Consider the following 12,527-nt stretch of genomic DNA (forward strand, 5'->3'; position numbering starts at 1 on the left):
GAGGGCGGAGTCAGTTACCATGGATACGCCACAGTCCAGAGACCACTGTGTCATCAAAGCACGACTCACTGCTGTCAGGTGACCTTGACTTGTGACTTTGACCTTGCCAGTTTGAGTTACAATATGCACCTCAAGGTTTCTTGTCAGAAGAATACTTTTTTTTAAAGTGAACTAATTTTTTGACAGGTTGCTGGGCTGCCTGTCATCCTACATTGGCCAGCCGCTGCCCACTTTACAGCCGGGTGAGACAGCACCAGTAGACAGCCTGGGACAGCTGCTATGCTTCCATCTGAGTGGGAAGTCTGCTGTCCAGCGAATGGTGGCAGCTCTGGTGGTTAGGAACTGGGCCCAGTTTCAACAGGTTCGGCAGTTCCTCTCTGAATTACTTAATTTTTAACCAGAACATTTCAAGGTACTGTTTTTGTATTATGAATCATCACAATTTTAGTATGATGTCTATGAATTAGATATTCCTTCCAAAACCCTCCGGACTTTCAAGCCACAAGTCTTTGATATTTTCCTTTTCCCACAGCAGCATACCCAGGACAGTTGCTGTCCGCAGCCTGTGAGACAGCGCTTACAGGAGGTGCTGACTGAGAACTTGTACTATGACGAGATCACCACACAGTTCACCACCATGCAGACTGAGTGCAGGGTCAGTCACTTAGTAATACTCTCAAAACTGTTTTGGGGTCAGGCGAAAGGTTTAACTGGTGGGTTTGTAGCTCATTGTCTGAATGGTTGATTATCTAGTTGATGCATTGTCCTTTCTCCAGTGTCACTGACAAAGGTAATTGATGCTACCTGAAACGTCAAACCGTTTCCAAAATCATATCCAGTTGCTTAAGTAACTGTTTTTGGCGTAACTGCTGACATTTCTCAACGCTTTGCAGGCGTTCCTGACAGCACTCCAGTCCTGTGGCTGTCCTGTAGACCCCATCACCAGACAGGGAGGTTTACTGACTGTAGAGCAGGCCTCAGCCCTGGCCAGGACCTCCTGTAGTCAGACTGTCATGCCAAGTCAGATGCAGGTGAGTGCAGGGGGTAGGAGAGAAAGACGGAAGTTCAACAAAAAAACATTAGTTGGATAAATTGATGGATGATCAGGGATCGAAATTCATTTTTTTGATTAGGTGCACTGGTGCACCTAACCAAAAAAATTAGGTGCACCAAAAAAATTTTGGGTGCACCACATATTTCCAGTAGTACATTAATAAGTTAAATATTACTAATATCAAATTAATATTGCAAACGTAAAGAATGCTAAAAATGATCGTAGCAAAGAGTAGGAAAATTGCATCGCTATAGGAAATAACACAGTAATGATCTTAACGAAAAAAGCAAATTAGGATTCCGAGATACGAAAAAAAAAATATTTTTAAAAAAATCTAGAAATGAAAAAAAAATCACACAAAGCCTCAGTCTTTTTGCACTAGACTCCTCGGTTGATTCGGTTTCGGAATCCGACTCTGATGACCCGGAACTGGACACGGAAGAAGCTCGGGAGGCCGTGGAGGAGGGCCCGGGAGTGTTGTCGAGAGCACATGGCCGCCCCCCTCCCCCTCTGTCTCGGCGCTCCCACGGCACGGTCTGTCGTCCGGGCGTGTTTCCCGTTGGTTTCCAGCTTCATCGCTTCCTTCTGGGTTTTGAAGAGCTTGGGCTGATGTTGTTGCCTCATCTCTTTCGTCGTCATCACGATCGGACCTCGGCTGAAGGAACCGTAGAAGCGAAGTCAGTCTCGACAAATTTGATTTGCTTTGTCATCCACGAATTTCATGGCCGAATTTTGTCGACACCCGGGTTTTGACGATGTGACCTCGAAGATTATCGAAGTCAAGCGAAAAATGCACGAAAACAACATTTTGTCACATGACATGCCCCCGAGGTAACTCCCAAAATGCGTCGGAAAGTTCCGGAAGCGAGTTCGCGATGTTTTGGTCACATGACTATCAAGAAACCGGGGAACGAGAAAGAAGAGATCTCTTGTCCCAGGGTGTCCAGTGTTGTAGTCGGGATCCGGAAGTTGGTGGGTAACGCGATGTCGGCACTGCGCCGACACATTTTCGGGCTTTAAAAACTGAAGTAAATCTAATTCTATCTCAAGAATTTCAAACAAGCAGTGCATCAAAGTTTTTTTATTATTTTCTTCCATCACAGCAATGTTGGAATTACAGTGTTTTGTACCTTTACCGTACTTAATACTACAAAAATATTTAGGTGCACCGGCGCACCCACAGTCAAAAATTGGGTGCACCGATCCAAATTTGGGTGCACTAAGGTGCACATGCACCCATTATTTCGATCCCTGATGATACTCTACCTTTGTAGGTCTGTCAGTCGATATTTGTATGTAAAACAATTTACGTGCCGACCCCGAGGGTTAGATGTACTTGCACATCAATACTGTGGCCTGATGGCAGCCCGCCATTTGCCTCTATCCTAACATTATGTAGGTTCAAGATTATTGATTATTACTGTAACAACTAATTTTAGGTACTGTACAAGTACTAGTATTAGGTACACAGCCCTGCCAGTCTGTCTGTCAATACCAGTATGAAGATATAGTAACAAATTGAATGATTGTTTGAAAGAAATATAGTACTAATAGTTTGTTGTGTCCCCCAGAGGCTGGAGGGTCAGCGGTCGGCGCTGCAGGCGGCAGTCCAGGAGACGAGTGTAGAACATGGCGTACACCAGCTGCGTGTGCAGGGCAGCGTGGCCAGCGCTCTCGTGTCCCTCCAACTCCTACCCGACAAACTCAACCCTGTCATACGTCCCCTCATGGACACCCTCAAGAGGGAGGAGAACTCACTGTTACAGGTGTGATTTGTTGTGATTTGATTTGATATGATTTAGTGAAATTGTAACAATACAACATACGTGGTACACAGGTAGCTATTGCTGGTATTGTGTCCCACACATAGAAACAAACACTTTTGCCATATGTGAAGAATCTCAAATAAAGCCATTCCTAATCCCATGCCTCCACCAGGAGTCTGCTGCTAAAAGTCTTGCCATGCTGCTAGAACAGACCATGACCAGGAGACCCTGTCCCAACCCCAAAATCACCAAGAACCTGCGAGGGTTCGCCTGCGCTGACTGTGTACTGACACCACTGGTCACTCAGCCTTTACAACCTATCAGGGGTGAGCAGTTCAAATTTCCTGTTACCAGCATCTGAACCATTCCAGCAAAATTGCTTGTTTCTTGGACATAGTAAAAGATAAATGCTGCAAGATGCGAGAGATTTTAGTGCGGCTGTTAAAAAGATGGTACAATGTCCTGGACATGTTGCAAGGGGAATTTTCTAATATGCAGATATTGAGCACTGAACACCAGGATGTATTGAATTTTACATGGCTGTCCTCATACTTGGGACCAGCTATTTGAATATTCAAAGTATACAGTTGCATAAATTTTGTATTTCAATTAATGTTTCCTGTTGATAGTTATCACTTGGGACTTCTTCTCTCATTAAATTTTCATATAGAACCAGCCTCCAGACCGGCCAGCCCGGTATGTGGCTCCCCCGCAGCCACCCCCTCCCCGTCAGGCAGGGGTACCCCCCCTGTGTTCCCCCCCGGCACAGAGGGGGTGTCCAAGACCTCAGGGATCCTGACGCTGGTGCGGCAGCAGAGAGAAGCCGCCATTGCGACGGCCAGCAGGCGGGGAGGGAGGGGCAGGAAGAACCCGGGGGTGAAGGTCGACATGGAGGCCATACTGGCCGAGGAGGATGAGGTGAGAGGTCACACATAGAACACTTATATCGTCCTACAGCCATCATGGGTTTTGAGATCCACAGAAATCAAAGGATTTATAGTAACTGTTTTACATTTTTGTTTTGAATTGCTTTTAGTTATTAAGAAGTTAACACTGCTCTTCCTGGAGTCCAGAAATACATTGCACAAAACATAGAGTTAACATTTTAGATTAGTGTGTTACAAGATTAGAAATTCGACTGGAGAGTATAGAGCTAGAGTGTCATGTGTTACAGAAGAAAGCGTTACCTTATTTTAAAATTTATATTTTTATTTCTAAGCAATAAAACTTGACTAGATTGACTGCGTTTTTAAAAAAATGCTTCGAGAAACCTGTGCAAAGGAGGAAGTAAACGTTAAACACTTGCAATGATAATATGGTATGAAAACCTCGTACCTGTTGCCTTCTGAAAGACTTGAAACACAACAGCTGACTGTATGGAGCGCCCTCTGTAGGTTCAGAAGCAGGCTGCAGTGCAGGTCCGCGGTGCAGGGCTGGCGCTGACACAGATCGCCCGGCACTTCAGCGCTGACCTGACAACGGCCCTGCCGGCCCTGTGGGAGGCCACGGTGGGGGCATTGTCCTCAGCTAACCTCCCTCCTGATGCAGGTATGTAGTAGGAATGTGTTGAAATAAGCAATTGAGGACTTTTTGTCTAATTAGTTAATAATATACAATATACATTCTTTGTGCCTGGTAAAAACCCATGAAAACTGTGACTTATGAAAGGAAATGGTGCAAGAGAGAACGAATATGTTATGAATCATATTTAGCAACATGTAAGACTCATAATATCAACATCCTTCTAACTAATGAAATAATACTGTATATAACTGACTTTAAAAACGTTCCTGCTGTAGTAGTTCCAAGTCTACAGTTAATAACCATTTGTAAAAGTGACATTCAAATGATATGAAAAGGTTACATGCTTGTACCCTGTTTGGTTTTCAATATGTATTCAATGCAAATATAATACTTTCTGTGGCCCACAGAGAATGAAAGTCCATGTTTGTTCCCTGTAGACTCAGCCCATGATGGCCCTGCACAGGACCTGGTGAATGCACTACAGGTGGTGGAAGTCATGGGTCCGGCCTTACACCAACAACTCCATACACAGGTCAGCACAAGTACAGTTTTTATTTTACAGTGTGTGCTCGTGTAATGTGAGGAATTGTATCTGCAGCCATGATGAAATCAGTAAGTGCATTTACAGTAACAAGATCATTTTCAATCCTGTCTTCCAGCTGATCCAAATGTTCCAGCTGCTGTGCCCCTGCCTGTAACACTCCTAAACTGCAGACATGTGACCATGGGAGTGGGCCAAATGTGCCTAGAAGTTTGCGTCATCCCAAGTCCCCATCTAACAGAGTCACTTCCTATCTTCCAGCTGGTGCAGACCTTACCTCAGCTGTGCACCTGTCTGCACCACCCATACACTGCCGTCAGACACATGGCAGCCAGGGTTCTGGGCATGCTCAGTACGGTGGTTACCGTGGAGACCATGAACATGGTGCTGGGTCATGTGATCCCCATGCTGGGTGCGTCGGATCAGGTTTGGAGGGAGGGAGCCATGGAGGCACTCAGCTGTATCCTTCTGCCAAAATGACATCATACCAGGGTAGTTGGTTTGGTTTGGTTTTCTTTTTAATGCCCACGATCATGATAATGATCATTCTGGCATTCTCATTTTCACCTGAGCAAAGTGAGAAAAGTCTTGTAAAGTGCCTTTCTCAAGGGCACAAGATTGGCAAACCCGGGACCTCTAGGTTTTCAGCCAAATGCCACATGACCCCACTAGATGAGAAGCTCGGTATAGTGAACTTAACAACTACGTGTAGCAGGTAAAACAGGCAGTAGGTAAAAGGCAGATGTGTTTAGACATAGTTGAGAACTTGGAGTGTATATTGACTCAAACTAAAACATTGATTGTTAATATTCCGGGCAAGGCTGTTGTGTTCAGACAAGTCAGGTGTAGTGACATGAACAAAATAAAACGTTGATTTTTACTTACCTTGACAAGCCTGTTGTGTTCAGACATTGTTGAGAAGCTTGGTGTGGTGATGATTCCATACATCGTGCTGCTGGTGGTCCCGGTACTCGGCAGGATGAGTGATCAAACCGAGTGTGTCAGGCTCCTGGCCACGCAGTGTTTTGCCACACTAGTCAGGCTCATGCCACTAGAGGTAAGAAAGTGACTTTTTTTCCTAACAAATTTGCTCAGTGCAACACCAAAAGGCCACTAAATCTGTCACTTATAAAAGGAAGTGGATGCTACCTTAAACGTTTCCAAAATCATATCCAATTCTTTGATTAACTGTTTTTTGGCATATCTTGTTATCTGGATGTCTAACCTTCAGTGACGTACCACTGAATCTAGCCACTGAGCTAAGTTCAGGTTACTAGGAAAGCATATCTTCTCCATAAGTCAGAAACATCAATGCTCGATAAAAGCTGAACTCACAGAGTGAGGACTAACTGATGCAGGGGATTGTCAATTTCAGTAAAATTTTGGGTCCTCAATCTCTGATGTTATGGATGAAATCCCCTGGAGATCCAAAAAGGTTATGTTACTGCCTGACTAGTATAAAGAAAGTAGTCAAATTTTGTTTTGTTTTTTGTTTTGCTCATGATTTTATATCAACTTTGTTAATGAAAAATGAACATTTGTTTTACTTTCAAGGCTGGGATCCCGAACCCTCCAAACATGTCTGCTGACCTGATTGAGAAGAAAGCCCAGGAGAGGAGGTTCCTGGAGCAGCTGCTGGATAACTCCAAGGTGGAGAAGTACGTGGTGCCGGTCCCCATCCAGGCAGAGCTCAGGAAGTACCAACAGGTGGGGCAGGAACCTTACTAGTGGCATTGTGTGGTATAATGCAATGGTGGGTTAGCAAGTCTCATATAGTGTTTGGCCCAGAGTCAAGAGGTTCTGGGTTTGAACCCCTGACATGCCCTGATGTTGTTCCATTATTTTGGAAGGTATTTTTTACACTTATTACTCCATGCATATTGCTGAATTGGTTGGAACAATTGAATAAGATTAAGATTCAGTCCAAGTATTTTTCATTGACAGGACAAGGGTGATAAGAGAGAAGGTATATCAAATTGTGCTGTACATTTTGTATCCGGGTAACTTTATTTAAGTCAGGCAAAATATACCAAAGTTACAGGTTACATGATTTAAGCGTTAAAAAATCCATCATGTCTTCTGTGTAAGGAAGTCTTTCCTTTATAATTCCAGGATGGTGTGAACTGGTTGGCTTTCCTGAACAAGTACAAACTGCACGGCATCCTGTGTGATGACATGGGGCTGGGCAAGACTCTACAGTCCCTGTGTATAGTGGCAGGGGACCACTACCATAGGGCAGCAGAGTATAGGGTAAGATAAATTATTGTACATGTACTTTTACAGTCCTATGATTTGTATGGGCTAAGACACTATACTTGTGTGTGTGAAAAATTTTGGTAGACCTGTGTACAACAGTGGCTGACAGGCTACTGTAATCTGTTGGTGTTTGGTTTGATTTACTGTTCTGCAGAAGTCTCGTCACGCTGACTGTGCCCCCCTCCCCTCCATCGTGGTGTGCCCCCCCACCCTGACGGGACACTGGGTGTACGAGGTGGAGAAGTTTGTGTCCTTGGAACACCTGAACCCCCTGCACTATACAGGACCCCCCGCTGAGAGGAACAGGTCAGTAATTATTGTAAAAAAAATTATGCCACTTATGCGAAAAATATTTTGAATGTCAATTTTGTTGTTCAGTCTGTTGTATGTAAATTTCTCAACAAGGCTTCTAGATACAGCTACTGTCAAGTGATATGTTCCATACACAGTTTTAGTTGAACTTCCTTCTTAGCCAACTTCCAAGACTGATTTTTGAGGATTTCTTTTCTTCCTTCCCAGGTTAAGGAGCCGTGTGAAGAAGCACAACCTTGTGGTGGTGTCTTACGACATTGTCAGGAATGACATTGACTTCTTCAGGTGGGCCTATTTACATCTTAGATCTTTTGCCTCTACTTTAACTCCCATAACGGGATAAAAGGATGCTGTTTCGAGCAAAATGTTTGGAAATGCATTATGTTACTGCACTGTTATTGTTAACGTATTACTAATCTAAATAATATGATTTAATTTACTATTTCTACACCAGAACCATACAGTGGAACTACTGCATTCTGGATGAAGGACACATCATCAAGAATGGAAAAACTAAGGTGAGTGGGATTAAAGTAGTCACAGGTACCACATTTGATGCATAATCATCAGATATTGACTGTTGGTTAAAAACAAACTGTAAATGTCCACAGCTAAAGTTTGTTCCAATACAGCTGTGTGTACTTTGACTGTCACCCTTTGTGCTGCCATTGCACTTAAACACTCACCATGCATGCTGCAGTTTAAAGGACTTATGACATGTTTATTTATTGCTCATTTAGTACTAACTGAATTCCTGAAATGTGCTGAATGTGTTTTTTTTGTTGCCTCCAGATTTCTAAAGCAGTAAAGCAGTTACAGGCCGACCACAGACTGATTCTGTCTGGCACACCCATCCAGGTTTGGCATGTTTGTTCATAATATACTAAATATTGACAGTGTTAGATATGATTATATTCAATTTGTTCGATTTTTTCTTAATATACTTTTCTACCTTCTTTTTTATGTTAACCATCATTGATTCATCAGTTCTTCATTTCTTCCCTCCCTCCTCTGTAGAACAACGTACTGGAGCTGTGGTCGTTGTTTGACTTCCTCATGCCGGGATTTCTGGGTACTGAGAAACAGTTCATGGCCAAATATGGCAAACCCATCCTGCAGTCTCGGGATGCCAAGAGCTCCTCCAAGGAGCAGGAAGCAGGTGAGAAAGAGAAGAGTCTTGTGGTTTTACACCTGGTTTGAGAAGGCAGAAGAAGGTTACACATTTTCGAAATGACTCATGTACTAAACAGCATCTGGGAATTTTTTTTATGGAAGTTGAACACATACCAGTACTGGTGGACTAGCTCCGTGGTGTAGTGATTGCACAAATTTGTATGTACCGGAAGTGATGGGTGCTGTTCTGTGTGGACATGTGGACGGATTTTTTGTTGGGAGCCTTAAATAAAAGTCTGCTTTGTACTGTGTATATTTTAGAAAAGTTTAACTTAAAGTTTTTATTGTGGGATAAGGAGGACAATTACTAGTAAGTACAATGTACTAGACTTAGCTTGTCTCAATGTCTGATCATGTATGTTTCAGAAGTGTCTTTGTTCTTGCCATGTCTGTCAAATTTTGCCAACAGTAGCAACAGTTACAGGTGATTGTAATGATTGGTTCCTGTGTGCAGGTGCCCTGGCTATGGAGGCGCTCCACCGACAGGTTCTGCCCTTCCTCCTCAGGAGAATGAAGGAAGACGTCTTACAAGATCTGCCTCCCAAGATCATCCAGGACTACTACTGTGAGCTCAGCCAACTACAGGTATGGCAGAAGCACTAATCATCTTACAAAGAAGATGCATAAATAGAATGTTTACTCAAATGGTCTCACTCACTCTCACAAATGGTTATCCTTCAAAATGTTGTTGGACTTCCGTGAATGGTTTCATTAGGTTGGTAAGTTACTGAGTAAAGAGACTCTTTGTACAAAACCAAGTGTTTAATTCACAGTCGACAAATTAAAAAACCATGTACATTTGGGAATGCATCTATAGCAGCGACACCTGTGCTGCAGTGCAATGTGAACCTCTCAGAATTGCCCTGAGGAAGGTGACAGACAGTTACCAAAACATCGTCTGTGAATAAAACACTCAGTCTTGCTTGTGTAAAAAGAGTCTCTTTACTGTATTAATATTAATATTAATTGTATATATACTGTGTATGATGATGTAAATATGATGATGTATATATGTATGTGTTTTGATGTTTTGTAACGTTTATGTGTATACTCTCTCCTGGAAGAGTAGCTGTCACCCTCGGGTGGGCAGCTAAAGGAGAGTTTTAAACCAATAAACCAATAAACTGTTGTTGGACTGTAAACAAGGACCACTCCTTCCCGCAGGTTCAGCTATACGAAGACTTCGCCAAGTCTCAGGCCAGGAAGGGTGTTGAGAATTCCATCACCATGGCAGCGGCAGACGAGGAGGAGAAGCCGAAACGAACAACCCACATTTTTCAGGTGAAGATGAAGACTTCCACATATCTAACAGTAATTAGGGTATGTGACTTGTGTTAACTGTAAACAAATCCTTCTCATTTCAAGCACAGTTTTTTCCTACGATGCTCTTCTTTATGTATAAAAGTAATTTAGAATCTTTTATCCCAAAAGGTTGACTTATTTCTTCTTAATTTTTTCTCCCAGGCTTTGCAGTACCTTCAGAAGGTGTGCAACCACCCCAAACTGGTGTTGACCTGCAGTCACCCCGAGTTCCAACAGGTGGCGCTGCAGCTCAAGGCACAGCAGTCCTCCCTTTCAGACATTCAACACTCCGCAAAACTGACAGCCCTCAGGTTAGTTGTATGTATGGTTTGTTGAGGACCTTCCTGGTGGTCCCTTAGAGTATTTACCCCATTGGCATAAGTGCTAGTGACCATTATCTACCATAAGAGCCATTGAATGGACACCTGGAGATTGGAGAATACACAGGATGGCCCTATATGAAATGGAGAGATAGTCTAATTCAACACCTGGGTCGTACATGGCCAAGAACTGCAAGTCGAAGAAAAGACTGGAGTCAGTCAATTCAGGGGTTCCACTGTGAGAGTGGTAACAACCTGGAATGATGACGATATGTCTACTATGACCCAGTCATATCTTGAACTCTAACATAATGTGTTGTTCCCAGACAACTCCTACTGGACTGTGGAATTGGCGTTCCCGACAGTGGACAGACAGCAGACCTCCTGTCAGACTCGGTGGTTGGGCAGCACAGAGCGCTGGTCTTCTGCCAACTCAAGAGCATGCTGGACATCCTGGAGAAGGACCTACTCAAGTGAGGGACAAGGCTTACATTCCAACTAATGCTTGCAGTTAGATATGCAAAGGTTGGGTGTAACAGGTTGTTCGGTGTAATGTAGCCAGCTGCAGCCCCACGGCATGTCTGCAAAGGGTGGTTATACTGGCTTTACAGATACACCATCTGACTCAGATACATGTACTAGATACTATGTACATGTAGGGTATACCATGGTTACTTTGTCAACTAATCACTGACATTGCTGATGAATCGAAGCGAATGCTATAAATGTACCACTCACAGAGGCCTTCACATGTACTTGCCCCACTACTACTGACTAGTGCTTGTATGATTGTGTAATTAGACAATGTGTATGACTGTTGTTTTTTGTTTTAATATGGGCCATTGGCCTGAGACAAAGCATATTAAATAGATGATTCTGTTACTTTCCAGAGCCCACATGCCCAGCGTAACGTACCTCAGGTTGGACGGTTCCATTCCTGCAGGAGCCAGACATTCCATTGTCAACAGGTACGGAATAATAGGCTGTATTTTGTTGTGTTGTGATGTTGGTACTACTCTAAATGTACAGTAATGAGTGCTATGTACATGAATTGTTACACTTTTTTTATATTCTACTGACACAATGGCTGTGGCCAGATATTTCATAAGTCAACTGGAACTTTCTAGCTGGCCTTTCTAGCTGACTACTCTATTTGTGTTCCTGTTTGTAAGGTTTAACAACGACCCATCCATCGACCTGCTGCTGCTGACGACCCACGTGGGTGGGTTGGGGCTGAACCTGACTGGTGCTGACACTGTCATCTTTGTGGAACACGACTGGAACCCCATGAGGGACCTCCAGGTAAAACATCATCATTCTGTATGTTTTTAGACTACACCAGTCCAGAGTAATATGCGAAGTCCAGTGGTGAGTGACTCTGCCTCTGGACCAGGAGGTTGGGAGTTTGAATCCCAGCTGTCATTACTCACCCTACATGCATACTACACTAAGGTGAACAGTCCTTATAACAGGACGTTAATCTGTGGTCCTGTTCATTGTGCTGGTCAAAAAAGAGCGAGTGGAATTTTCCCGGTGCAGTGAACATGTCAATACACAATCATGTACTGTACATACATGTAGTGTCTGTCTTCTCTGTCATGACCAGTGAGGTAAAACTGGATCAAGATCACTAAATTCCTTAGAAGATCTAATGAGTCTGAACTTTTTTTTTCATTTTGTGATGTTTGAGAAATGCTAATTTTTTGACATTCATTGAAGATACATGTACATGTAACATGTGTGTTGTTAACCATCTTAATATAATCTGTACGCTCAAATATATGTCAGATTAGATGTTAGATGTCACAGGCTGAAGGTTTAGATACAGTTTGTTTTTACATGATACAGTAGATACTGTTTTCATCTCCCCTACACAGGCAATGGACCGTGCCCACCGGCTGGGACAGAAGAAGGTGGTGAACGTGTACAGACTTGTCACTCAGGGAACTCTGGAGGAGAAGATCATGGGGTTAGCTGAGCTGCCTTTGTCTGTTTCCTGAAGCAAAGAAAAGCAAACATTGATACATGTACATTGTAACTTGATTTGTGATTGTATGCTTCTTCAAAGAATGTTATTTATAAGCCGTGGTGCTTACAATGTGTTCTTACATTGACCACATATAGCAGCAAGAATCAGTACTGCAGTCAGAAGCTTTTTGGAAGGAGTCTGATAGACATTGAAACGTAAGCAGAGTGAGAAAAGTAATGGTTGTGTGCAAGAAAATCCTAATATCCTAATAGATGTTCTACCAACCTGATGAAAGTATTTTTGGAGGTAA

At 43.2% G+C, this 12,527-nt stretch overlaps 1 protein-coding gene across 1 annotated transcript in view; it reads left to right on the forward strand.

Moving 5' to 3' along the window:
• The window catches only part of LOC109483945 (TATA-binding protein-associated factor 172-like), a 29,724-nt gene that overhangs the window by 12,844 nt on the left and 4,353 nt on the right, over positions 1–12,527 (forward strand). Inside the window, exons 19-41 of the mRNA XM_019787094.1 lie at positions 533–655; positions 894–1,031; positions 2,626–2,820; positions 2,993–3,146; positions 3,491–3,738; positions 4,215–4,368; positions 4,782–4,876; positions 5,147–5,345; positions 5,794–5,942; positions 6,440–6,592; positions 6,998–7,135; positions 7,296–7,447; positions 7,661–7,738; positions 7,908–7,971; positions 8,246–8,311; positions 8,471–8,612; positions 9,081–9,211; positions 9,791–9,907; positions 10,091–10,239; positions 10,575–10,721; positions 11,139–11,216; positions 11,421–11,550; positions 12,126–12,217. Of these exons, the coding sequence (XP_019642653.1) occupies positions 533–655; positions 894–1,031; positions 2,626–2,820; positions 2,993–3,146; positions 3,491–3,738; positions 4,215–4,368; positions 4,782–4,876; positions 5,147–5,345; positions 5,794–5,942; positions 6,440–6,592; positions 6,998–7,135; positions 7,296–7,447; positions 7,661–7,738; positions 7,908–7,971; positions 8,246–8,311; positions 8,471–8,612; positions 9,081–9,211; positions 9,791–9,907; positions 10,091–10,239; positions 10,575–10,721; positions 11,139–11,216; positions 11,421–11,550; positions 12,126–12,217 (3,092 nt within the window). The remainder of the gene's footprint in view (positions 1–532; positions 656–893; positions 1,032–2,625; positions 2,821–2,992; positions 3,147–3,490; positions 3,739–4,214; positions 4,369–4,781; positions 4,877–5,146; positions 5,346–5,793; positions 5,943–6,439; positions 6,593–6,997; positions 7,136–7,295; positions 7,448–7,660; positions 7,739–7,907; positions 7,972–8,245; positions 8,312–8,470; positions 8,613–9,080; positions 9,212–9,790; positions 9,908–10,090; positions 10,240–10,574; positions 10,722–11,138; positions 11,217–11,420; positions 11,551–12,125; positions 12,218–12,527) is intronic.

Source organism: Branchiostoma belcheri, unplaced genomic scaffold (genome assembly GCF_001625305.1).
Source record: "Branchiostoma belcheri isolate BF01 breed outbred unplaced genomic scaffold, Haploidv18h27 scaffold11, whole genome shotgun sequence".
Lineage (NCBI taxonomy): Eukaryota > Metazoa > Chordata > Leptocardii > Amphioxiformes > Branchiostomatidae > Branchiostoma > Branchiostoma belcheri.